The 20,165-nt window shown below is 50.3% G+C and overlaps 1 protein-coding gene across 1 annotated transcript in view; it reads left to right on the top strand.

Annotated features, from left to right (window-relative positions):
• HTRA1 (HtrA serine peptidase 1) overlaps window positions 1-20,165 on the top strand; it is a 68,395-nt gene that overhangs the window by 433 nt on the left and 47,797 nt on the right. The window contains exon 2 of the mRNA XM_006880144.1: window positions 1-307. Coding sequence (XP_006880206.1) covers window positions 1-307 — 307 coding nt within the window. The remainder of the gene's footprint in view (window positions 308-20,165) is intronic.

The following is a 20,165-nucleotide window of genomic DNA, read 5'->3' as shown; positions in this document are numbered from 1 at the left end:
GGCACGGTGCGGGACGCCTGCGGCTGCTGCGAGGTGTGCGGGGCGGCCGAGGGCGCCGCGTGCGGCCCGCAGGAGAGTCCCTGTGGAGAGGGGCTGCAGTGCGTGGTGCCCTTCGGGGTGCCCGCCTCGGCCACCGTGCGGAGGCGCGCGCAGCCGGGGCTCTGCGTGTGCTCCAGCTCCGAGCCGGTGTGCGGCAGCGACGGCAGCACCTACTCCAACCTGTGCCAGCTGCGCGCTGCCAGCCGCCGCGCCGAGAGGCAGCGCCAGCCGCCAGTCATCGTCCTGCAGCGCGGCGCCTGTGGCCAAGGTACCTGCGGTGCTGCGTCCCCACCTCGCAGGGTCGGCTGAGGGGCCACTGGGCCAGCGGAGGCGCCGCCGGGCCATCGGAGGGGAGGTGTGTGTGGGGGCGACCAGGCCAACAGAGACGTCGCCGGGACTTCGGCGTCTGCTTGGTCCGGGGTGGCAGCGATGCGCGGACTCCCTGAGACGAGACTAGGGCCCGGGGTACCCGCACCCAGGAGCCACACAGCGCGGGGACTGGGACGTGTAAGACCGAGGAATGTGTGGGCATGGAGGAGGGTCCCCACAGGGACAGCATGGGGCGAACCAAGTCTCCTTCCTTCTCTCTCACCCAGCCCCTGGGTCCTTTAACAACCGTGCTTAGTCTTATTACGGACTCTTCTTTCTGTAAAAACTTTTACTTTTTCGGGGGAGGTCACGGGCGGGATTCCTGAACGATCCCCATTCCCCTCGGATGGCCCGGACATCAGCATCTCTCCACATCTGGCTCTCTGCCTGGCTTCGCTTTGCCTCGAGCTAACGCGCCAGAAATGAAAGTGGTCTTTTAAAAAAAGTCTTTGGATGCGGAAACCTGGCTCCCAGCTCAGGGCGGGTGGGGAGAAACGCAAAAGCAGGGGTCCTCTCTTCACCCGGAGCTGTCGGGGACTTGGGAAGACGGAGAGAAGGGTTCCGTGGGGACATCTTCCAGCACTCTCCAAACTGCCAGAGATGCTGCTTGTCCGCAGTTAGACCATGTGGAAAAACCAGAGTTCTGCGGTGGCCAGGCCAGCTGTTTCTACAGGGACCCACTGGCCGGCTGCGCTTGGCTGTGCACTTGACTGTGACCACGCGCTGTCTCTGGGGGCCCAGCACCGCCTTCCAGCACGATTGGTTCATGGAAGAGGGAGCGATGCAGGGTGTGGAGGGGCTAGCCCAAGTTTTTAATGGGAATATGGTCTGTAAGGCCTGCCAGGAGGCTCCGAGCCCAGCCTGAGTGTGGCTGGGATGGAGGGAAGTTATTGGGAGACTTCAGCGTCTGTGTGAGGGACTAGCAGTGGCCCTTGACCCTGAAGCTGCTGGTGGGATTTACCCAGCAGCAGACAGCGCCCCAGAGTGAGGAGGTCTGGGCAGCCTCGCACTACAGTGACAAATACCACAGGTGGGTGGCTTACCAAACAGAGGTGTCTTGTCTCACAGCTTAAGCCCAAACCTCCTGCCCTCCAATCCAGTCCACCTCAGGGAGCCCCTGTAGAACAGAGGGAAGCTGCCCCTTGGGTTTACAAGGCTGTCTGGTAAGAAGTAAGACTTTCTCTTGGAAACCTGACAGTGTAGTCCAACCCTGGAGAACACCTTCCTGCTTGCGAAGGTGAAGGGTCGATGTAGGACGGGAAGACGTTCAACAAGATGCATTGACACGGTGACTTAACAGTGGGCACAAGTGAGTGGGAGATGGTGCAGTGGTCACAGGACAGAGTAGGGTTCAGATCCTCTGTTCACAGGGCTGCTGAGTCAAAGTGGGCTCTTCGACTCATAGCAATAACAACAGGCTTTCGCTCAGCGCCAAGTGCTTGACCACTGGGCCACCTGGCTTCTTTCCCACCCATTAGAGGCCGAATGTTGGAGTTACTTTGCCTGTTGGCTTGGGATGGGGTGAGACTTCTTTCTCGTCCATTTGAGCTCCCTGGAAGCCTGCAGTCCTTGCCTCACCTCCCCCAGGGCATCTGTCTTATCGTGGTGTGCGCCCTTATCTCTGTCTCCTGCTCCCTTATCACTTAGATGTGAGTGTGGTTCACAGCAGCCCCTGCAGTGTAGTGAGTAACTGTGAGTCACCATCACTGCAGACAATCAAGTCTAAGGCAGCAGATTTGCTTTTGTTAAAGACACACCCTATCCTGGGCACCCTCCTTAGCATAAGAAAGAAAGAAACTTCTGAAAAGGATTGTACTTATGGGGAGAAGGGCTAGGAGGTCCACCTATTTGGGGGCCACAGTTCAAAGAGTAAAAAGGAGTGAGGCTGCTGCAACAGTCCAGGCCTGAGATGAAAGGTCTGTAAAAAGTACAGGGCATATTTTGCCCAAGCGCTGACGGCTGTTAATATGTGTGCCGCCTGCCGCTGGGGCCCTGGCACCACACAGACTTGCTTCCTAAATTGTTACCAGTGAGGCGGAGTCCCTTAAGGAGTGGAGGAGTTGGCAGAGCCCTTCATTCTTGACTGGACAGGTCACTGTGTGGAGAGAAACAGGCGCTCTCCACTGGGGTCAGTTCCAGTGGGTTCTTGATGGGACAGTGCAGGGCCTGGTGGGATGGAGAAAGAGACAGAGGGCCCAGCATGGAGTTCATCCTTCCCTCCTTCTCTCTGCAAATACTTGTGGAGCTCTGCACTGTGCCTGGTGCATGCGCGCGCGCGCGTGTGTGTGTGTGTGTGTCTGCATGTCTGCTTTGCACATCCAAGGCATCCATCATATATTTGGATGGATGGATGGATGGATGGATGGATGGATGGATGGATGTCTGAGTGGAGAAAGGAGTGAGTGAAGAAGGATCAGATGCTGATGTACACGCCTTGTCTCTTCTTAATGGTGGGGAGAGCTCCGAGTAGACCCACCCTTCTCATCAGTCACCCCACTCCTGCCTTCCAGGACAGGGGACCTTCACCCTGGAAAGGCCGGAAAGGTCCACTCTATCTTCAGCAGTTGTATGCCCCGGGCAGGCCACTGTGAAAGAGGAGATGTGGTACCCTCCCCCTCCTCTGGGTGCACGGGAGCTCTTTCAGTTTCCGGGGTTGGGGTGTGGCCAGGGATGGCCTTTGAAGAGGTTCCCTTTGAGTAGAGGCCTGGAGCTGGAGCAGAAGTGGGAAGGTGCTCCTGAGGCAGGAGTGGGCTCCTGGGTGTCATTAACCAAGGGGAGTTTGCGGGGAGTGGAGTGGAGGAAGGGGAGTGCAGTGCGGTCGGAGGTCCCGGGACAGGAGGGCAGCACAGTGGAGTCAGAGTGGGCCTCAGCGTGGCTAATAGTGGCAGCACCTTCATCTGTAAACGCTGTCACAAAGCCGTCACTAATGGCAGTTCTTGGGCCTGGCACACCCGTGGTACACGAGAATGAGACTGCCTGTTTAAAATATTAATGTGCAGTTAGACTAGAGGACAAAGCTCTGTTATCTTCCATTTTTCCTCCGCTGTTAGCAATTTGGGTTACTTTAAAGCAAAATTACTGATCAATATTTCTTACTTAAAAAGGAATTAAATTCATAATATCCCAATAAGAACCGATGCTGTTTATTCCATGCTAGGTGTATCGTCCCTCAATTGGTCGTCCCGACTACTTGTGGAGGTGTGCACTTTGCCTGTCCCCCCATGCGACAGCCTGGAACACAGACAATGCCTTAAACAGGACTTGAACTCAGGAGTCTGACTCCGGAGCCTGTTATATAAGCACCATGGTATGCTGTTGACAGAGTAGCAGAGATTATGAGCTGACCTGGCTAAGCTGCAGCTAAGAGCTGAAATAAGCCAGGGCCCAGATGGCATGGCTTTGGGATGACCACTTGACAGACTTATAGCCTTCCTGACAGGCACAGGCGTTTGAGGACAGGGCCTGCCCCCAGGGCCCCTGGTACAGCCCTTTCTAAAGAAAAGCAGAAGGAGAAGGGCCACCATGAAGAAGTCTCCCCAGCCCCCCACACACTGCTTTTGGGAGTGGAAGTCGTTGAGTGTCACTAAGTCAGAATGGACTCTCAGCTGACCCTTAGTGTGCTTTCAGAGGCAGTGAATAGCCCAAGAGAAGACTGCCCGTCTTTCTGCAGTGGAGAAGCTGGTGGATTGAAAGCACGTGGCTTGGGGGTTGCTAGCACAGCTCTTCACCACTAGGCCACCAGCACTCTTGAGACAGAGTTGACGTGTCCCCAGAGCCCAACAGCAATAATGCGTCATCATTCTAACATATGGACACAAAGCTGGAATCCCCAAGAAAGAGATTAGAAAAGGCTCCCCAATAGCAAAATGCTAGACTAGCTCCTGTTGTAGAACACACTCCAGGCAGGCCCACCAACCCCTAGAGCAGCAACCCAGATACACCAAGTTCCCCAAGCTGCCGTTCTGCCAAGGGGCCCCTGCTGGATGTTCTCGGGATGGCCAGGCCTGGCTTCATGCCAGACATCACATGTCACACATCACGTCAGTGGTCCAGGTGGCAGCAGGCTGACTTCCGTCACATTCCTGGTGAACAACCACTGGCCTGAGAGTTGTTTAATGGCTTGGAGGCCTGGGCTGTTTACAAAATCTACTTCAGGTTGATTTAAAAAAAAATATAAAATGCTGTCAACACACGCAATTACTGAGCGTCAGCTGTGTGCCAGATGCTGTGCTGGATGTTGGGGCTAAAGAAAACCAAGCCCCTGCCTTCCAGAACCTTAGGTATTAGCAGCAGGGGAAACACAACAGCCCTGTGTCTGCTTGTTAAAAGGTGTCCTTTGCTGGTGAGGCAGTTCCACTCTTGGCAGTTGGAGTCCATCGACTGTTACTCACGGCCGTGTGAGGGGGGTCTCCTGAGTGGGCATGCAGGGCTGGAGGGGGCTCCTTGGAGGCGGTTAGAGCTGGGACACCACCCTCCTTACTGATTCTTCTCTTGCTTGGTGAACTTCACCAAAGGGTCACAGTACTAAGGTTTCCTAAACTCATAAGCGGGAAGCTCAGAAGCCAAGCATCTAGTGACTTTATTCCGTCCAGAGAAGCTGTAAATAGGTTAAAATCCCTCCGTTCTCGCGGGATGATGGCAGCACCGTGAGCTCACCGCGGTCCCGGCGTCTGAGCACTTCACCACGGTGGGGCGGGATTCGGTTTGGAATTCTGGGATCCTGGGCACACCTCCGCGCCTTGGATCCAGAAAGCAGACTTTCCATGAGCTTATATTTCAAGTGAGTAAATAGTTTGGGTCAGGCTGACTAGTAAGAAGAAATCATGCTTGGACGGGGTGATGATTCCTGGGACGCCAGCTGGGGTAGGGACTGGTGATGCCAACCCTTGGCTCTGGCTCTTTGTGGGCTGTTACCTGGACAGGTGACCATGGCTTGTTGACCTCTGGACACCAGTGCGTGGGCCCAGCTGGTTTCTGACATCCCTTCTCATTGGAATAGTTTGCTTGTAAGAAAACCAGTCTGGCAAGTGTAGCCGCCTTGTTCCTGTGTGAAAGGCTGGGTTTGCATCTTTGAGATTTACTTTTTTTCTTAAGTTACTAAGATAACATGGCCTTGTGATGACCACAGGACAGTCTTACAGCCTTTCCTGAGAAGGTTAGAGAACTTTGGCGGTACTGTGGGATGTTGGGATGCTGACCAGAAGACTGGTGGCGGGGAACCCGTCAGCCACTCTGCAGGAGACAAACGAAGCAGTTTGCTTCGATAAAGGTCGACGGCTTCAGGAACTCTATGGGCCAGCTCCATCTGTCCTGGGAGTTACTGTGACTCAAAATTGGGTCGCTGGGTATGGTTTGGTTTTTGTTGGTTTCAGACAACTCTAGCATTGATTGAATGTGACCGATCTGAGGCCCAAGGTCTTGCCTTTCAGCATGACGCTTGCTGCTGCCTGCGGCTCCTGGTTGACCATAATAACATGCCAGTTCCATGAGATGAACTCCGTGGGCTGAACCTGAGGGAGCCTAGCAACCTGGGCTCCATCCCAGGTGCCCTGAGACGGGTCCGGCCTCTGTGTCCTCTAGTTTGGGGGTCTTGTCTAAATGAGTCACTTTTTCTTTCTTTAGCTTATCTACCATCAAGAACAGAACAAAAAGGAATCTCAGTAGAGAAAGTGTGGCCCTATCGAACGTCTTTCCTGAAGTGCTCCAGAAGTAGCTGGGAGGGTAGCAGTGACACCCACTGATGCGTGTCTGGAACCAGTAGCCAGAAGTACAGCGTCAGGGTAGAAATGAGTGACGATGGAGTGTATACACTCTGCTCGAGGCTCCTTAGAGAGGAGGATGCGGAAGCTCATGTACTCTAGGCGGTGTCAGGAGGGTTAGTCCCTGGAGAATGGCATCCTGCTTGGAAGAGTCCACAGGATGGGTTGACACAGTAATTGTGACAGTGGGCATATGCACATTTGAGACTGTGTGCTTATTACTGTAAAACCAGGCAGAATTGCAGTCTGTCATGCGTGGGGAGACAGGGTTGACCGATAGCACCAAACAGCAACATCAGAGAAAATTCTCCAGGCAGAGGGAATCGGAACCAGCCTCGCCTGGCAGCTTCTCATTGAAGTCTTCCCAGATGGCTGTGATGTTTCTCGAGTGAAGAGTTGAAGGCGCTGAATGTTTGAACTTTGATAAACATAATCTCATGACCCCTGCCCAGGGTGTGCAAGGCCCAGAAGCTGGCCGTTTCCAGAAACATTAGCGCCTTTTTGAAGGATGCCTGGTCTGGTTTGCCTGCTCTGGAAATTCCTCTCAAGGAAAGATAGTTACGTTTTTAGATGGAAAAACAGTGTGACAGCACACAGATGCCCTATTATTTTGGATTCCTAGAACAAGTTGTCGACTAAGCACATTTCATAAAAAAAGGCTCTTCCACAGCCTCTGGTGACAACAGCCACCCACCCACTCGGGGATAGTCCTGTCTCTTTGTGTGCACAAGTGTCTCAGAGCCACATTGTTGCGGCTGGAGGGTCTGATCGTTTCCAAATCTGAGTAACCCCTTGTCTCCATGAGTCAGAGCCTCGTGCAGTGTTTTGAGAACTCAGCAACATCTTTTTCAGGCGTTGTGCAATTCAGTCCAGAGATGATGATGTTGTGTGAGGAACTGTTGTTTTTGTTTTTTTTCTCTCTTAAGTTTGGCAAGGTGTGCCAGAGAGTTCCCTATCACACAGTCTCGGGCAAGATGCTACTCGATCGTTCAGCAGTTGAATCATCTTCCCCCCAGTGGGCAGGAGAACCCTCCCCGGGGTGCAGTGTTTCAGGTGGCAATCATTGCTTGGCAGGGATGGATGGAGACTGAGGGCTCCATCAGCTGGGGCTGCACAGAGTGATTGCTCCCAGCTGAACACAGAGGAGAGAGCTCAGCACTCAGCAGTCACATCTGCTTTTCTCTGGCACCATGAGCTATCCCAGGGAGATGAAGTTCTCCAGGATAGCCAGGGGACGGAAAACTGCACGCACACAGTGACCCACAGAGCTGCCGTCATTGGGTGCTTTCTGGGACATGGGCACTGAGCCAGTGGTGCTGTGAGTCTTCCCTCACTGCCACCCAGGAAAGTGGCACACACATCCTCTCTATTATGCAACTGGGAAGATAGACCTGGCTCACGGAGCTCCAGGACCACTCAGCAGGGGGGAGTTGAGCCTGCATTTGAACCCAGGACTCCTCACTCCTGAGCCCATTCTTGAGATTTCTTCTTTGTCTCTTCATTGTTTAGAAGTATAGTGATTAAACTCCACATGGCGGGGGACATTCCAGCCACCTCTGTTACTGATTATGGTTTAATTTTGTTGTGGTCTGAGAACATACTTTGTATAATTTCTATCCTTTTAAATTTGTTAAGGAATATTTCATGGCCCAGAATGAGGTCAGTCTTGCTGAATGTTTCATTCTAACTAGAAAAAGGTATATCCTGCTCTTGTAGGATGGGATGTTATGTAAATGTCAATTTGGTCAAGTTGGCTGATAGCTCTGTGCAGGCCAACTATATCTGAACCGCTTTTCTGCCTGCTAGATCTGTCAGTTCCTAAGAGAGGGTACTGAAGTCTCTTTGGTCTATTCTGAAGCTGCAAAGTGCTGTCTCTTTTATGGACTATTAGTATCAGGATCCCTACATTCTAGCCCTACTTGGACCTTTTAGATGAGTTCCTAACTCTTTAGCCTCATTTTCTAATCTACAATAAGAGCACAATGCTGGTGCTTCGGAGATAGCAGGATACTGCTAGGGCCACATGAATTCATGGAGTTGAAGGTGCTTTGTAATTGCAAAAAGAGAAAGGGCCGTGTGCAGATGGCTATATCTGACCTTTACCAGCTTTACAAAGGGGAACTGTCCCCATCCAAAACATCAACAAAAAACCCAATTTCCATGATAACCTCATCATATGCTTATACTCCCACACCTCTTTCTACTCATCCTTACACCAATCTTATGGCTTTACTGGGTCCAAAATTAAATATGATAGCTCACAGAACACACTTCTCCCCCATGTTGGAGACATAATAAGGTTGTAAACCAGGTTGATAGCAGAATACAGTCAGGACAGCTTCCAAACTGTGCAGATCTCAGTTCTGCCAATATTGGCTCTCCTGTCTTCCCCCTCCCCCTCCCCCCAGGTCTGGTTCAGTGGTATAGTAGTCCCCAGGTCTGGTTCAGTGGTGTTGTAGTCCCCAGGTCTTATTCAACAGTGTAGTAGTCCCCAGGTCTGGTTCAGTGGTATAGCAGTCCCCAGGTCTGGTTCAACAGTGTAGCAGTCCCCAGGTCTTATTCAACAGTGTAGCACTCCCCAGGTCTGGTTCAACAGTGTAGCAGTCCCCAGGTCTTATTCAACAGTGTAGCAGTCCCCAGGTCTGGATTAACAGTGTAGCAGTCCCCAGGTCTTATTCAACAGTGTAGCCATCCCCAGGTCTGGTTCAGTGGTGTAGCAGTCCCCAGGTCTGGTTCAGTGGTGTAGCAGTCCCCAGGTCCCCAGGTCTTATTCAACAGTGTAGCAGTCCCCAGGTCTGGTTCAGTGGTGTAGCAGTCCCCAGGTCTTATTCAACAGCGTAGCAATCCCCAGGTCTGGTTCAGTGGCCTCGCAGTCCCCAGGTCCACTCCGTGTCACTTCACATCTCTGGTTCTCCACTGTGGCTGTTGAGGCTGTTGCTCTTGTTGGTCTGGCTGGTGCAAGAATCTCTGGTCCTGAAGGAAGAAGCACTACAGTCTCTTGCTGCTGCTTTGCTGGCAGGGAGGTTTCTCCAGTATTGCTGCTGGAGCCACTCAAGTTAATGCTGCATGTCAATGGGTGAGACTAGCCAGTCCCCTTCTCTGTGGCTTAATATACCCCATCCACATATTCCCGTGCATCCATATGGCAAAGTAAGATAATGGATAGGCAAGCCGTTTTGAACAGTAAACCCTTGATTGCTCAGTAATCTTGGAAGTTCTGGAACGTTGCAGTTGCAAGGGAGAAATTAGCCTTTCCAGGTGGGGATTCCAAGGATTAGCATCTCTAGTTGGCTATTCTGCAATTAATTAGAACTCGTGATAGACACCACACAAGAACAGTGGCCTAAAAGGATGGGACAAATGAAATACTTATGGGGTTTGAGGCACAGGTCTCCTCTGAATCTGCTCTCCTGTCCATTGAGACATCATTCTTTAGATATCATGACTGCATTGCTCTTGAGCACTGACATTCTGTTTTAGAAAAAGTCAAAGCAGAGTTTTCCATCATCTGAAGGGCTGAAGATGTTGATTGAAAACACTGGCATTCTGACCATTGTGAGACCAAGCATGCATCTCTCATGCTGACATCATAGAGATCATGGACCAGGGACACTGTGGCCTCTGGCATAGTGCTCTTGAGCCCAGTGTCTCTGAGGCATGTGATAGTTGAGGAATGGCTGAGCTGAGCTTCCTTATATCCTAGCCTGATAGTTCTACAGCAGCCATTTGTGGCTCTGAAGAATATAGCCCAATATGGTTCAGTCCTCAGAGGAGAAATCCTGGTAGGAAAAATCTGCTAACAGCACAACACGTACAGGAAGAAGGACAAGCATTTTCTTCAATCTGGAAAGCAGCCCTGTTGGAATGAACTTGATGGCACCTCACGGGTAGCAAGGTTCTGAACTACCCAGTACCCTAACTTTCACAGCAGTGTGACATGTTGTCATTCTTCTACCTCCTTGTCTCCTTTTTTATAAGGACACTGATTTATAGGCCTAGGACACCCCTTACTCCAGTATGCTCTCATGTTGACCTAACTGAGAACATCTCCAAAGGCCTTGTTGCAAATAAGATCACATTCGTAGGTTCCAAAGGTCAAGATGACAACACAACCTTTTTGGAGGACATGATTCATACCCTTCAGAAACCTCTCATCCTCTGAAAGTATATACTTCTGTTCTCACCAGCTCTACCTCATGCCTTTATCATGCTCGAAAGTACGCCAGGTCTACCCACCTTGCCCTGGAGCTTGCAGGTCTGGGACGAGGCTGCTTGGAGGAGATCACTAACTAGAGAAGTTGCTTATTTCTGTGTCTTGTGGGCCTCATGGATCTCAGGATGAGGACACATCCTTTCTTCCGGTTCCTACTGTCTTGGGTTGAGAGCCAAAGCTACCAACTGGTCTCTCCAGAGGGGACAGAGCCCAGAGCATCAAACCTGAAGGTCAGAGATCCTTAAAGTTCTACATTCTCATCCTTCACTTTACAGAGCAAGAAACAAAGGCTCGCTATGGGGATGTGGCCCACATGGCTGAGAGGCTCAGTCTCACCAGCAGGGAAGCCAGTGTGGCTCTGCTTGTCCCAGGGCACAGTGTGGAGCCCTGCCCACCTTACCCCTTACCTTCCTGATGACACAGACATTGAAGACATAAAGCACAGGGTCCACACATTCGATTTTTCTGGAGGAGCAGCAGGCGCTTTCATGAAGCCTCCTTTTCTAAAATGATACTGAAGAAAACATTCCCCTCCCCTCCTTTCCCCAGAATTGGGTTGGAAGATGACCCAAGAGCTATCCCTCTGATGACTGATTTCTCCCATAAAGAATTATAAACTCACAGAAATATCCCTGAACTGTAATTACAGAGCTTTACTGGAGGGTAAAAGATTAGCATGAATGTCGTGGTGAACGGTGGCTGAGTCAGGGCTGAGCTGCCTTTGGAGTTGTGGTGAGAAGGTCTTTGGGAGGCATACGTAGATACAAGACCAAGTTTTTCCGCTCTTACATACCGACTCTTTCATTTCTTGTCTCCATACTGTTGAATCATCATGGAAAACAACACACTCAGGCATCTGGATGAGACATTGAATGGCATCAGTATGTAAAGATAATGGATGTGACATAGTCACACTGAAAATGAGAAAAAGAATCATCATTCCTCCGTCATGCCCTAGAGCTTCCTTGTCTCTGTCCAGGGCATTGACCTACTTGGTGAAACAATGCCGCCCGTGTGTATTTGTGTCATATTATCTACTGTGCTGACACAGAGATAAACATTATGCTCACAGTAACCTCTGTAGCTAGAGTGATGGCAGCATGGTGAGTGGTTAAGACTGCTAACAGAAAGGTCAGTGGTTCAAACCCACCAGCTACTACGCAGGAGAAAGATGGGGCAGGCGGCTTTCTTAGAAAGGAAACTCACTGCTTTTGTGTCATTTCCACTCTGAGGAGCATGCTGGTGGATTTGAATTGCCGACCTTTTGGCCAGCAGCCTGATAGAGTACACATTAAATGACCAAAGCTTTTTGAAAACTGTATGGGACAGCTCAGCTCTGTCCTCTAGGGCGGCAGTGCCTCAGAATGAGGGCATTCCCTAAGGTAGACACTGAGAAAGCAGTGAGTGGACTGAAGGATTTGAATGTCTATGGCCCTTGGAGGATAGCACCAAACTGTTTTCCAGAAGGATATGCCGTTACTCATGCCTTCAGCCATGGACTATAAACGTTTTAGGTACCTGAAAGCTGAGACAGCTAAAATGAAATTTCTGCCAAATCCTCTGGAGTTCAGGGGAGGAGATGGGGCAAAGCAGCCCTTCTGGGTGCCTGGTAAACCACTTTCCCCAGTACTCAGGTTGTTGGCTCCGGTTGACTGTTTTTGAAGAGATGCCAGTGCTCAGGAGGAAGGGTGTGGAGGATGACAGTCTAGTTCCCCCGGGGCTGGAGGGGTGCCGTGACCTCAGACCTGAGCAGGAAGGGACTTGTGGTTGGTTCCTTGGATCCAACATTCGGGCTTTGGGCAGGGAGGCCAGGACCAGCCGGGGACGCAGAGGTCCCCTTGGGGCTGCCTCCTCTAAGCCACCTGGGTGCAGGACGGCAGGAGGGGAGGAGGGTTGGGGAGGGAGGTAAGATTGGGTTTAGTTGTTTTGAAAAGTGAAGAGTATGTTTATTCAAATGTTTCTCACCCAGAGATAGGGCTATAACATGAACCACGTACATAAAACTTCTGTTTACTAGTCAGTGTTAGGTGTCGTTGAGTGCGTGTTTGACTCACAATGATCGCATGAGCACTTTGTACTGGAGTAGACTGCTAGATGGTTCAAACATCAAGCTACCAGCATTTCAGTTAGTACTCAACTGCTTAATCACTGTACCTCCAAACCCATCTGATTTTCTAGTTGTTGTTGTTGAGTACCATCGAGTCATAGCCAGCCCATAACTGACTCTCCAGTGGACTGTCAGAGGCAGCAAATCACATGGGAGGAGACTGTCCATCTTTTTTGCACCAAGCAGCTGGTATATTTGAACCGCACACCTTTGGGTTGGCAGCACAATTCCTTGCCATTAAGCCACCAGAGCTCCCTAGGATTTTTTAGTAGCCACATTAAAACACAGGCATGCTGAGGAGCACTGAGGTACATGGAGGAACACAGAGGCACGCTGAGGAGCACTGAGGTACACGGAGGGACACTGAGGTACACAGAGGAACACTGAGGTACACAGAGGTGCACTGAGGAACACATCATCAGTTGCTCACACAGAAGTTATAATTCAAGCTGAAGAAAGTCCACAAGAGTTAAATCACGGCCTCGAGCCTACCCCGCCTAAATCTGGAGACCATTTGAAGAATAGATTGGATGCACTGAGTACTGATGCCTGAAGACCAGGTGAGCTGTGGGGCAGCGTCCGGCATCACACAGGGAGAAAGCAGGTCCTTCAAAAGACAGGAAAGAAAGAAAAGATCAAAGTGATACCGAAGAGACTCCAAAACTCAGTTTTCAACACAGAGGAGCAAAAAGTGAATCAAGGAAATAGTGAAGTATAAAGTGAGCAGTGGTTTTGAAAGGTTAGTGGTAATGGCAAAACATTTTAATGAAACATGCAAACACCTGGAATTAGAAAACCAAAGGCAAGGACATACTTGGGCTCCGAGGGCAATATACTGCAGAATCAAAAGGAGTCGGAAGGGATACTGTCACAGTACCAAAAAGAATTTGTCAATTTTCAACCATCTCAAGAGGTAGCAAATGATTAAGAACTGAGGATATTGAAGGAAGATGTGCCTAAGGTATACTGAAGACACTGACAAAAAGCAAGGCTCAAGGAATTGAAATACCAGTGGCAGCGGCGATGCTTCAGTGAATGGATACAGTGCTGAAAGTGCTTGCTTACCTATGCTGAGAAATTTGGAAGACACGCTGGCCAACGGACTATAAAAAGAGCCATTATTTATGCCTATTTGAAAGAAAGAGAATCCAACAGAATGCAGACGTCATTGAACAATATAATTCATATCACAGGAGAGTAAAATTTTCTGAAGAGAAATTTTAAAAAACCGTTGAAGCAGTACATTAGCAGGGAGCTTCTAGAAATTTAAACTGAGTTTACAACAGGACATGGTGTGTCTGATGTCAGTGCTGAAGTCAGATGTATCTTGGCTGAAAGCAGAGAATACCAGAAAGATCTTTGCCTGTATTTGATTGACTAAGCATATGACTGTGTGATGCATGACAATTGTGGTTAATATTGCAAAGAATGGAAAAGTCCAGAGACTCAGTTGTGTTCACGTGGAATCTGTACATAGACCGAGAGGCAATCCTTCTATCAGAATAAGGGGACACTGTGTGGTTTAAAAGCAAGAAAGGTGTGTGCCAAGGTTTACTCTTTCACTGCATAGTATGCTTAAGTAATCTCAGAAATTGAACTGAATAAAGAATAACATGGCCTTCAGATTGGAGGAAGACTCACCCTGCATTATTCAGATATAACCTTGCCAAAAGTGAAGAGGGCTTGAGTCACTTACTGATGAAGAACAAAGTCTACAGGCTTCAGGATAGATGACATTTTAATGCAAAAAAAAACCCAGAAATCCTTATCACCGGGCAAATAAGCAATGTCATGATTAAATAGGGAAAATACTGAAGTTGCCAATGATTTGATTTTACTTGGACTGACATTCAGCACCCATGGAAGTGGCAGTTGAGAAATCAGGTGGCGTGTTTCTTGTAAAAGATCACTCCAAGGTATTGGCAAGCCAAGATACACTGTGAGGTTTTAGGTGCACTGGACCTAATGTTTTCACCAGCCTTGTGTGGATATGAATGTGGGGAGATTAATAAGACAAAGAAGAATTGAGGTCTAGGAATTGTATCGAAGATATCTATGAAGAATATCGAACATGCCATGGAATGCCAGATGGACACACAGTGCTGTCTTGGAAGGCAGCCAGAATGCTCCTGAGAGGTAAGGAGGGCAAGACTTTTGTCTCTCACACGTGGACATATTATCGGAAAGGACGGGTCCCTGGAGAATGACATCATGCATAGTGGAGGACCAGTGAAGAAGAGGAAGACTTTCAATAAGACAGAGAGACTCCATGGCTGCAGAAAGGGCTCGAATATGGCAGTGACTGTGGCTGGAGCGGGTCCAGGCAGTGTTTCCGTCTGTTACACATGGGGCCGTCATGAGCCAGGCACCTGGATGGCACCGAACAAAAGCAATGTGATAAAAAAGTAAAAAGAATCAAGGGAGCTCTGGTGGCCTCCTGGCAAGAAGCTGCAGAGTCGTTTGTGACTCATAGCGACCCTATGTACAATAGCCCTAAACCGTGCTCTATCCTGTGCCAATCTCATTGCCTCTGACACACCCATCCCGATTACCCCAGTCACTGAATCAATCCACCTCATAGAGGGTCTTCCCCTCCTGCGCTGTCCCTCCACTCTACCCAGCATGATGTCCTTCTCCAAAGACCTGTCTCTCCTTACAACATGTCCAAAGTATGTCAGACGAAGCCCCAGAATCCTTGCCTCCAAGGAGCAGCCTGGTTTAATCCTCTCTACGATGAATCTGTTTGTTTTCTTGGCAGTCCATGGTACATTCAACTCTTCTCCAGCACCACAGCTCAAAGGCATCAATTCTACTTCTAGCCTCCTTAGTCATTGTCCAACTCTCTGATGCATAACAAGTGATTGCAAAACCCATGGCCTGTATCAGGTGCACCTTAGTCTCCAGAGAGAACATCGTTGCTCTTGAGTACTTTAGAGAGGTCCCTAACCGCAGACTTTCCCATCGCAATACGTTTTTTGATTTCCTGGCTACTGGTGCCAAGAGTGTTGACCGTGGAGCCGAGCAAACTGAAGCTGTGAACAATCTCAATCTCTTTGCCATCCATCCTGATGCTACCGATTGGTCCAGTGGTGAGAATTTTTGTCTTCTTGACATTAAGCCTCAGTCCATATTGAAGGCTGCAGTCCTTGACCCTCTGCAGTAAGTGCATGAGGTCCTCCTCAGTTTCAGCTGTATGTGGTTCGAATCCACCAGATGCTGTGCGGGAGAAGGAGGGGCAATCTCCTCCTTTACCACTCAGGTCCAGTTTGATGGTGTAAAAACACACACACACACACACACACACACACAAATAAGAAAATAAAATATGTTTAAAAAAGAAGCGGAAATTGTGATACTTTAAAAAAAAGAGTCAGGTGACATGAACCTTTCTTTTTAAAAATAACTAGCAACTTTATTGAAAGGTAATTGCCACACCATAAAACTCACACTTTTAACAACATTCTTTTTACTTATTCATTAATTCATGCACGCTTTCCTCACCCACCACCCAGCTCTCCAGTGTTCATTCTCTACCCATTCTTGTCCTGCTCTTCCCCCGTTCTTGATCCTATTGTACAGTGAGCTTTTGCAGAATTTGTGTATAATTCTGTGCTTTTTAATATACACACAGGGCTGGACAGTCATCACTCTATTTTTAGGACATTTTATCACCCCAAAAAGAAGCTCCGTAGCCATGACCCCTGACTGCCTTCCCCACTCCACCGGGTATGGGCTTGCATTGGTTCACTCTCTGTGTCTGTGGGTTTGCTTTTTTGAGACAGTGCGTGTAGGTGGTGTCATAGATTATATGGTCTTGTCGCTGGATCCTTTCTCCCAGCATATTTTCAAGGTTCATCATACAGTGGGAAGTATCACCATTTCATTCTCTTTTCTTGCCAGGGACTCCGTGCTCCATTTTAGGGATAGATACAGCTCAGACTTCTAGCTGAACTCCCTGATGAAGGATCTAATCCCAGCCCTGAAAGTCACTTTGAAAGTATAACTTCCCGACTTGGTCCCGGTTTGTTCTTCTAGGAGAACCCAGAGCACTTGATGCAGGGATGTGGAGTTGCAAACGGGCTTGTTCTCTACACGTTGTCGAGTTGATTCTAATTCCTAGTGACCCTGTAGGGTCCGGCAAGATCACCCCTTGGGGGTCCTGGCTGTCATCTTTGTGGCCACATCTCCTTCCCACAGAACGGTTGCTAAGTTTGAACTCCCAACCTTTCTATTAGCAACCAAGTTTAATCACTGAGCCATTAAGGCTCCTTGAGAGTATTCCTTATAGACGAGAATGATGCCCTTAAAGAAAAGTTCAACTCTTGCATCTTCAGATTTATTTAAAAAACCAAGAACCCACCACTGTTGAGTTGATTCTAACTTGCAGTGACCTTGTAAACGGGGTTGAATTTCCCCAGAGGGTCTCCAAGACTGCAGCTGTTATGAAGACAGACTACTACACCTTGTTACATGGAGCGGCTGGTGGGTTTGAACTCCCGACTTTTCAGTTAGCAGTAGAGACCGTAACCATTGCACCAGTTGGGCTCCTTCTGCATATCAATTCATACACTTAGAGGGTTGCTGTAAGTCAGAGTTGACGTGATTTGTACCTAATGACAACAAAACACATACGTGCACAGGCTAAAGAGGTACCAGAAGTGGTCTCGCTGACACCCTTTATTTCATAGGTAAGGAAACAGGTTTGCTGTCAGACCGCCTACGCTTCACTTCTTAAAGACACCCAGTTGCCATTCAGTCAGTTATCACATGGGACCCTGTGTGTCAGAGGAGCAGTGTCCTCATAAGATCGTCAGGGACTGAGGTTCTAGAATTTGATTGGCAGGCCTTTCTTCTGAGGTGTCGGGTAAGGGGAAATCCCTAAGCTCTCCCTTAGCGGGGAGCATAGTTCACTGAGTCACCCACAGATCCTCCCTTCAGCTTGGATTCCTTCTGGGGTCTGTCTAGTTTTAGCAGTTCTGTGCGTCTCCCTTCTTGGCAGGGCATCTTGTGGGTTTCTTGTATGCCTGGTGGATGGTAGTCCATTGCCAGTGGGCACCAGCACGCTGGCTCTAGTCATGGAGACCGATGGGGAACAGGACAGAACATACATCGGCCCTGCCGGCCACGCCATTGCTGGACCCCAGCCCACTGTGGCAACTACAGAGTCAGTCCATCTGATTGAGGGTCTTCCCCTTTGTCCCTGACCCTCTCTAACAAGGGAACTGGTGGCATAGTGGAGGAGCTGGACTGCCAACCCAAAGGCAGGTGGCTCGAATCTACCAGTGTGTTCTAAGCCTGTTCCGACTCCACAGTCCTTAACAACAACAAGCTACCAAGTGTGACGTCCTTCTCGAGACGGGTTCCTCCTGATAACACGTCTAAAGTGTGTGAGGTGAAGTCGCACTGGCCTTGTGCCCATGGACACTGTTGAGCATTGTTGGTGCTGGGACTTCCCAGGGCGAGTTGGCCCAGAATCTGCCGTTCCGGTCACACTCCCCCAGGCCCTGTGCTCTTCCTCCCCACCAGGGACACCAGCTTGAGGGGACACCAGCTTGAGCACCAGCCTCTCTCCCCTGCTGCCCTGCTCCCAGGAGGACCTGGGGCCTAGGCAGCGCTGGCCTGTGGACCTAACAAGGACTGGAGCAGGGAGCTGACCGGGCTGAGCTATTGGCAAGGTCAGGCCTGGAACCAGATGTCCATCCAGAAGAAAGCTGAGAGTGTTTTGTGAACGGAGCATCTTACTGTTTCCCTGAAGGTAATAATAGACACAGGGGGTTTGCACCAGGAGATTGCCGGGAAGCCCTCAGTGCTCTGTGTGGTGGAGCTGGTTGGAAATTTTTCTCCTGGTCTATAAAATGGGTTGGAAAAGACGCAGAGGCCTCAGGCTAGCAGGCAGCCCAGCGGTTACCTCAGTGTGACAGTTACCTCAGGTGTGACGAGACAGGAGTGCCTGTCAGTGCCTTAGGTACATAGTTCTAGAGAGGGCGGCTGCTACCAGGAGAGCTGAAGTCTCAGGACCGGGCTGTGCTGTGACCGTTGCCATGGATGGGCGTTCCAGCCAGCTGGCCGCGTGCCCCCGAACGCTGGTTCCTGTGCCGGTCTATTTTGAGAGGCCGTCTTAGACTTGTTTGGGTCTGTTTTCCTCCTCCTTGGCCCACCTGCCTGGGGCGCCCTCAGGCCTCATCTGCTGCAGCTGTGGGCACCACGGATGTGGGAGGGGTGGCCCGGAGCCGGCTGTGGTCTGGCGGCCGCAGAGCTTCTCCCACTGCGCCTGGGAGCCTGTCCCAGAAAGGGGTGGCTGCCAGTGCTTGGAGGTGCAAATGTGGCTGCAAGAGGTGCCAGCTCCTCCTCATCCCCTCTCCTTCCCGGCTTCTCATTGTGTAGCAAGGAAGGGGCTCCCCCAAGCTCCCCCACTCAAGGACTCTGCTGGCTGTGCAAAAGCGGATGGAGTTTTCAGCCCTCAATTTCCAACCTTAAAAAACCTCAAAACTGAACTTTTACCCAAAGCACAATATAAAGGAAAAAATAATGACAATGCATTCGGTTTCTTTCTTTTTAATTTTTTTATTTCTTGCCATTTTGGAAGAACATTCTTGTGACTTGGGTGAAAGTGTGCAGAGCACATTTTGTGTGGTCATTCTCCCCCTTTCTGTTCCTGGCGCCACCTCAGTCCCACCTCTAACAGCTCCTGAGTTGATTGCAACAGGATCGAATCCAAGCTCCTCGCAAACGGAGGGACTTTTCTGTTTGGTTCTTGCTTCAGTTTGCAGCTGGCCCAGGGCTTCAGGGCTCCTCTCAGCCTCCAGTCTGCATGTTCTCTGCAAGGTTTACAGAGGCAGCCCCTGGTGCCCCGCAGCACTTATTAGAATAGGGTCTGGTTTCCTGGAATGCTGCAGGGCTCCCTTCTGCTCCTGTCACCTCCCCTCAGACTTGAAGCAGAGAGGGGCAGACAGGAGGCCCTGGAGGCAGCTCAGAATCCGAGAACAGGCAGTCCTGGGGGGCTTCACTGGGCTTTGCTGCCCCTCCTTACAGGACATTTGTTGGGGTCAGGTGGCCTATCTCCTGGGCTTTATGCTTCATCTGTGAGCTTCATCAGGGAGCCCTGGTGGCAAAGTCCACGGAGAACTGTGCAGCGAACCCAAAGGCCACACCTCCCTGCTTGCTCCAGTCCACCGGCAGCTGAGAGAGAGAAAGATAAACGTTCAGCGCCCTGTGGTTACAGCCTCAGAAAACCCAATGGTGGCTCTGTTAGGAGTCCGTGCCATGGTCACCATAACGAGTTTGAGTTTTAACTGGTCAGTGGCTATAAAACAAAAGATTGGTGATCTGACCCTGCCGAGTTGTTCTGTGGGAGAAAGATCTGGACCCAGAGAGACTTCTTGTTCGGTTCTGTGGAGCCCACTGCGGCTCAGCACCACCATCCACAGCAGATGGAAGCCTCGGCCCATCCTGCATGGCCAGCCGCCCCATCTCCGCTGCAGTCTGCGTTGTGACACTTCAGAGAGGCTGTCCTCTGTCCTGTCCTGAGAGTTGTACTGGGCTCCGTGAATTGTAGCGGACTCCATGGCAGTGGGCTTGCTTTGCTGTGGGTTGCAGAGGTGGGCTTGCTTTGCTGTGGGCCGTGGAGATGGGCTTGTTTTGCTGTGGGCTGCAGAGGTGGGCTTGCTTTGCTGTGGGC

The sequence above is a fragment of the Elephantulus edwardii genome, unplaced genomic scaffold (assembly GCF_000299155.1).
Source record: "Elephantulus edwardii isolate Elephantulus edwardi_28Jun2011 unplaced genomic scaffold, EleEdw1.0 scaffold00006, whole genome shotgun sequence".
NCBI classification, from domain to species: Eukaryota; Metazoa; Chordata; class Mammalia; order Macroscelidea; family Macroscelididae; genus Elephantulus; species Elephantulus edwardii.
The sequence above is the reverse complement of the archived record's forward strand: the minus strand, read 5'-3'. Positions and strand labels throughout refer to the sequence as shown.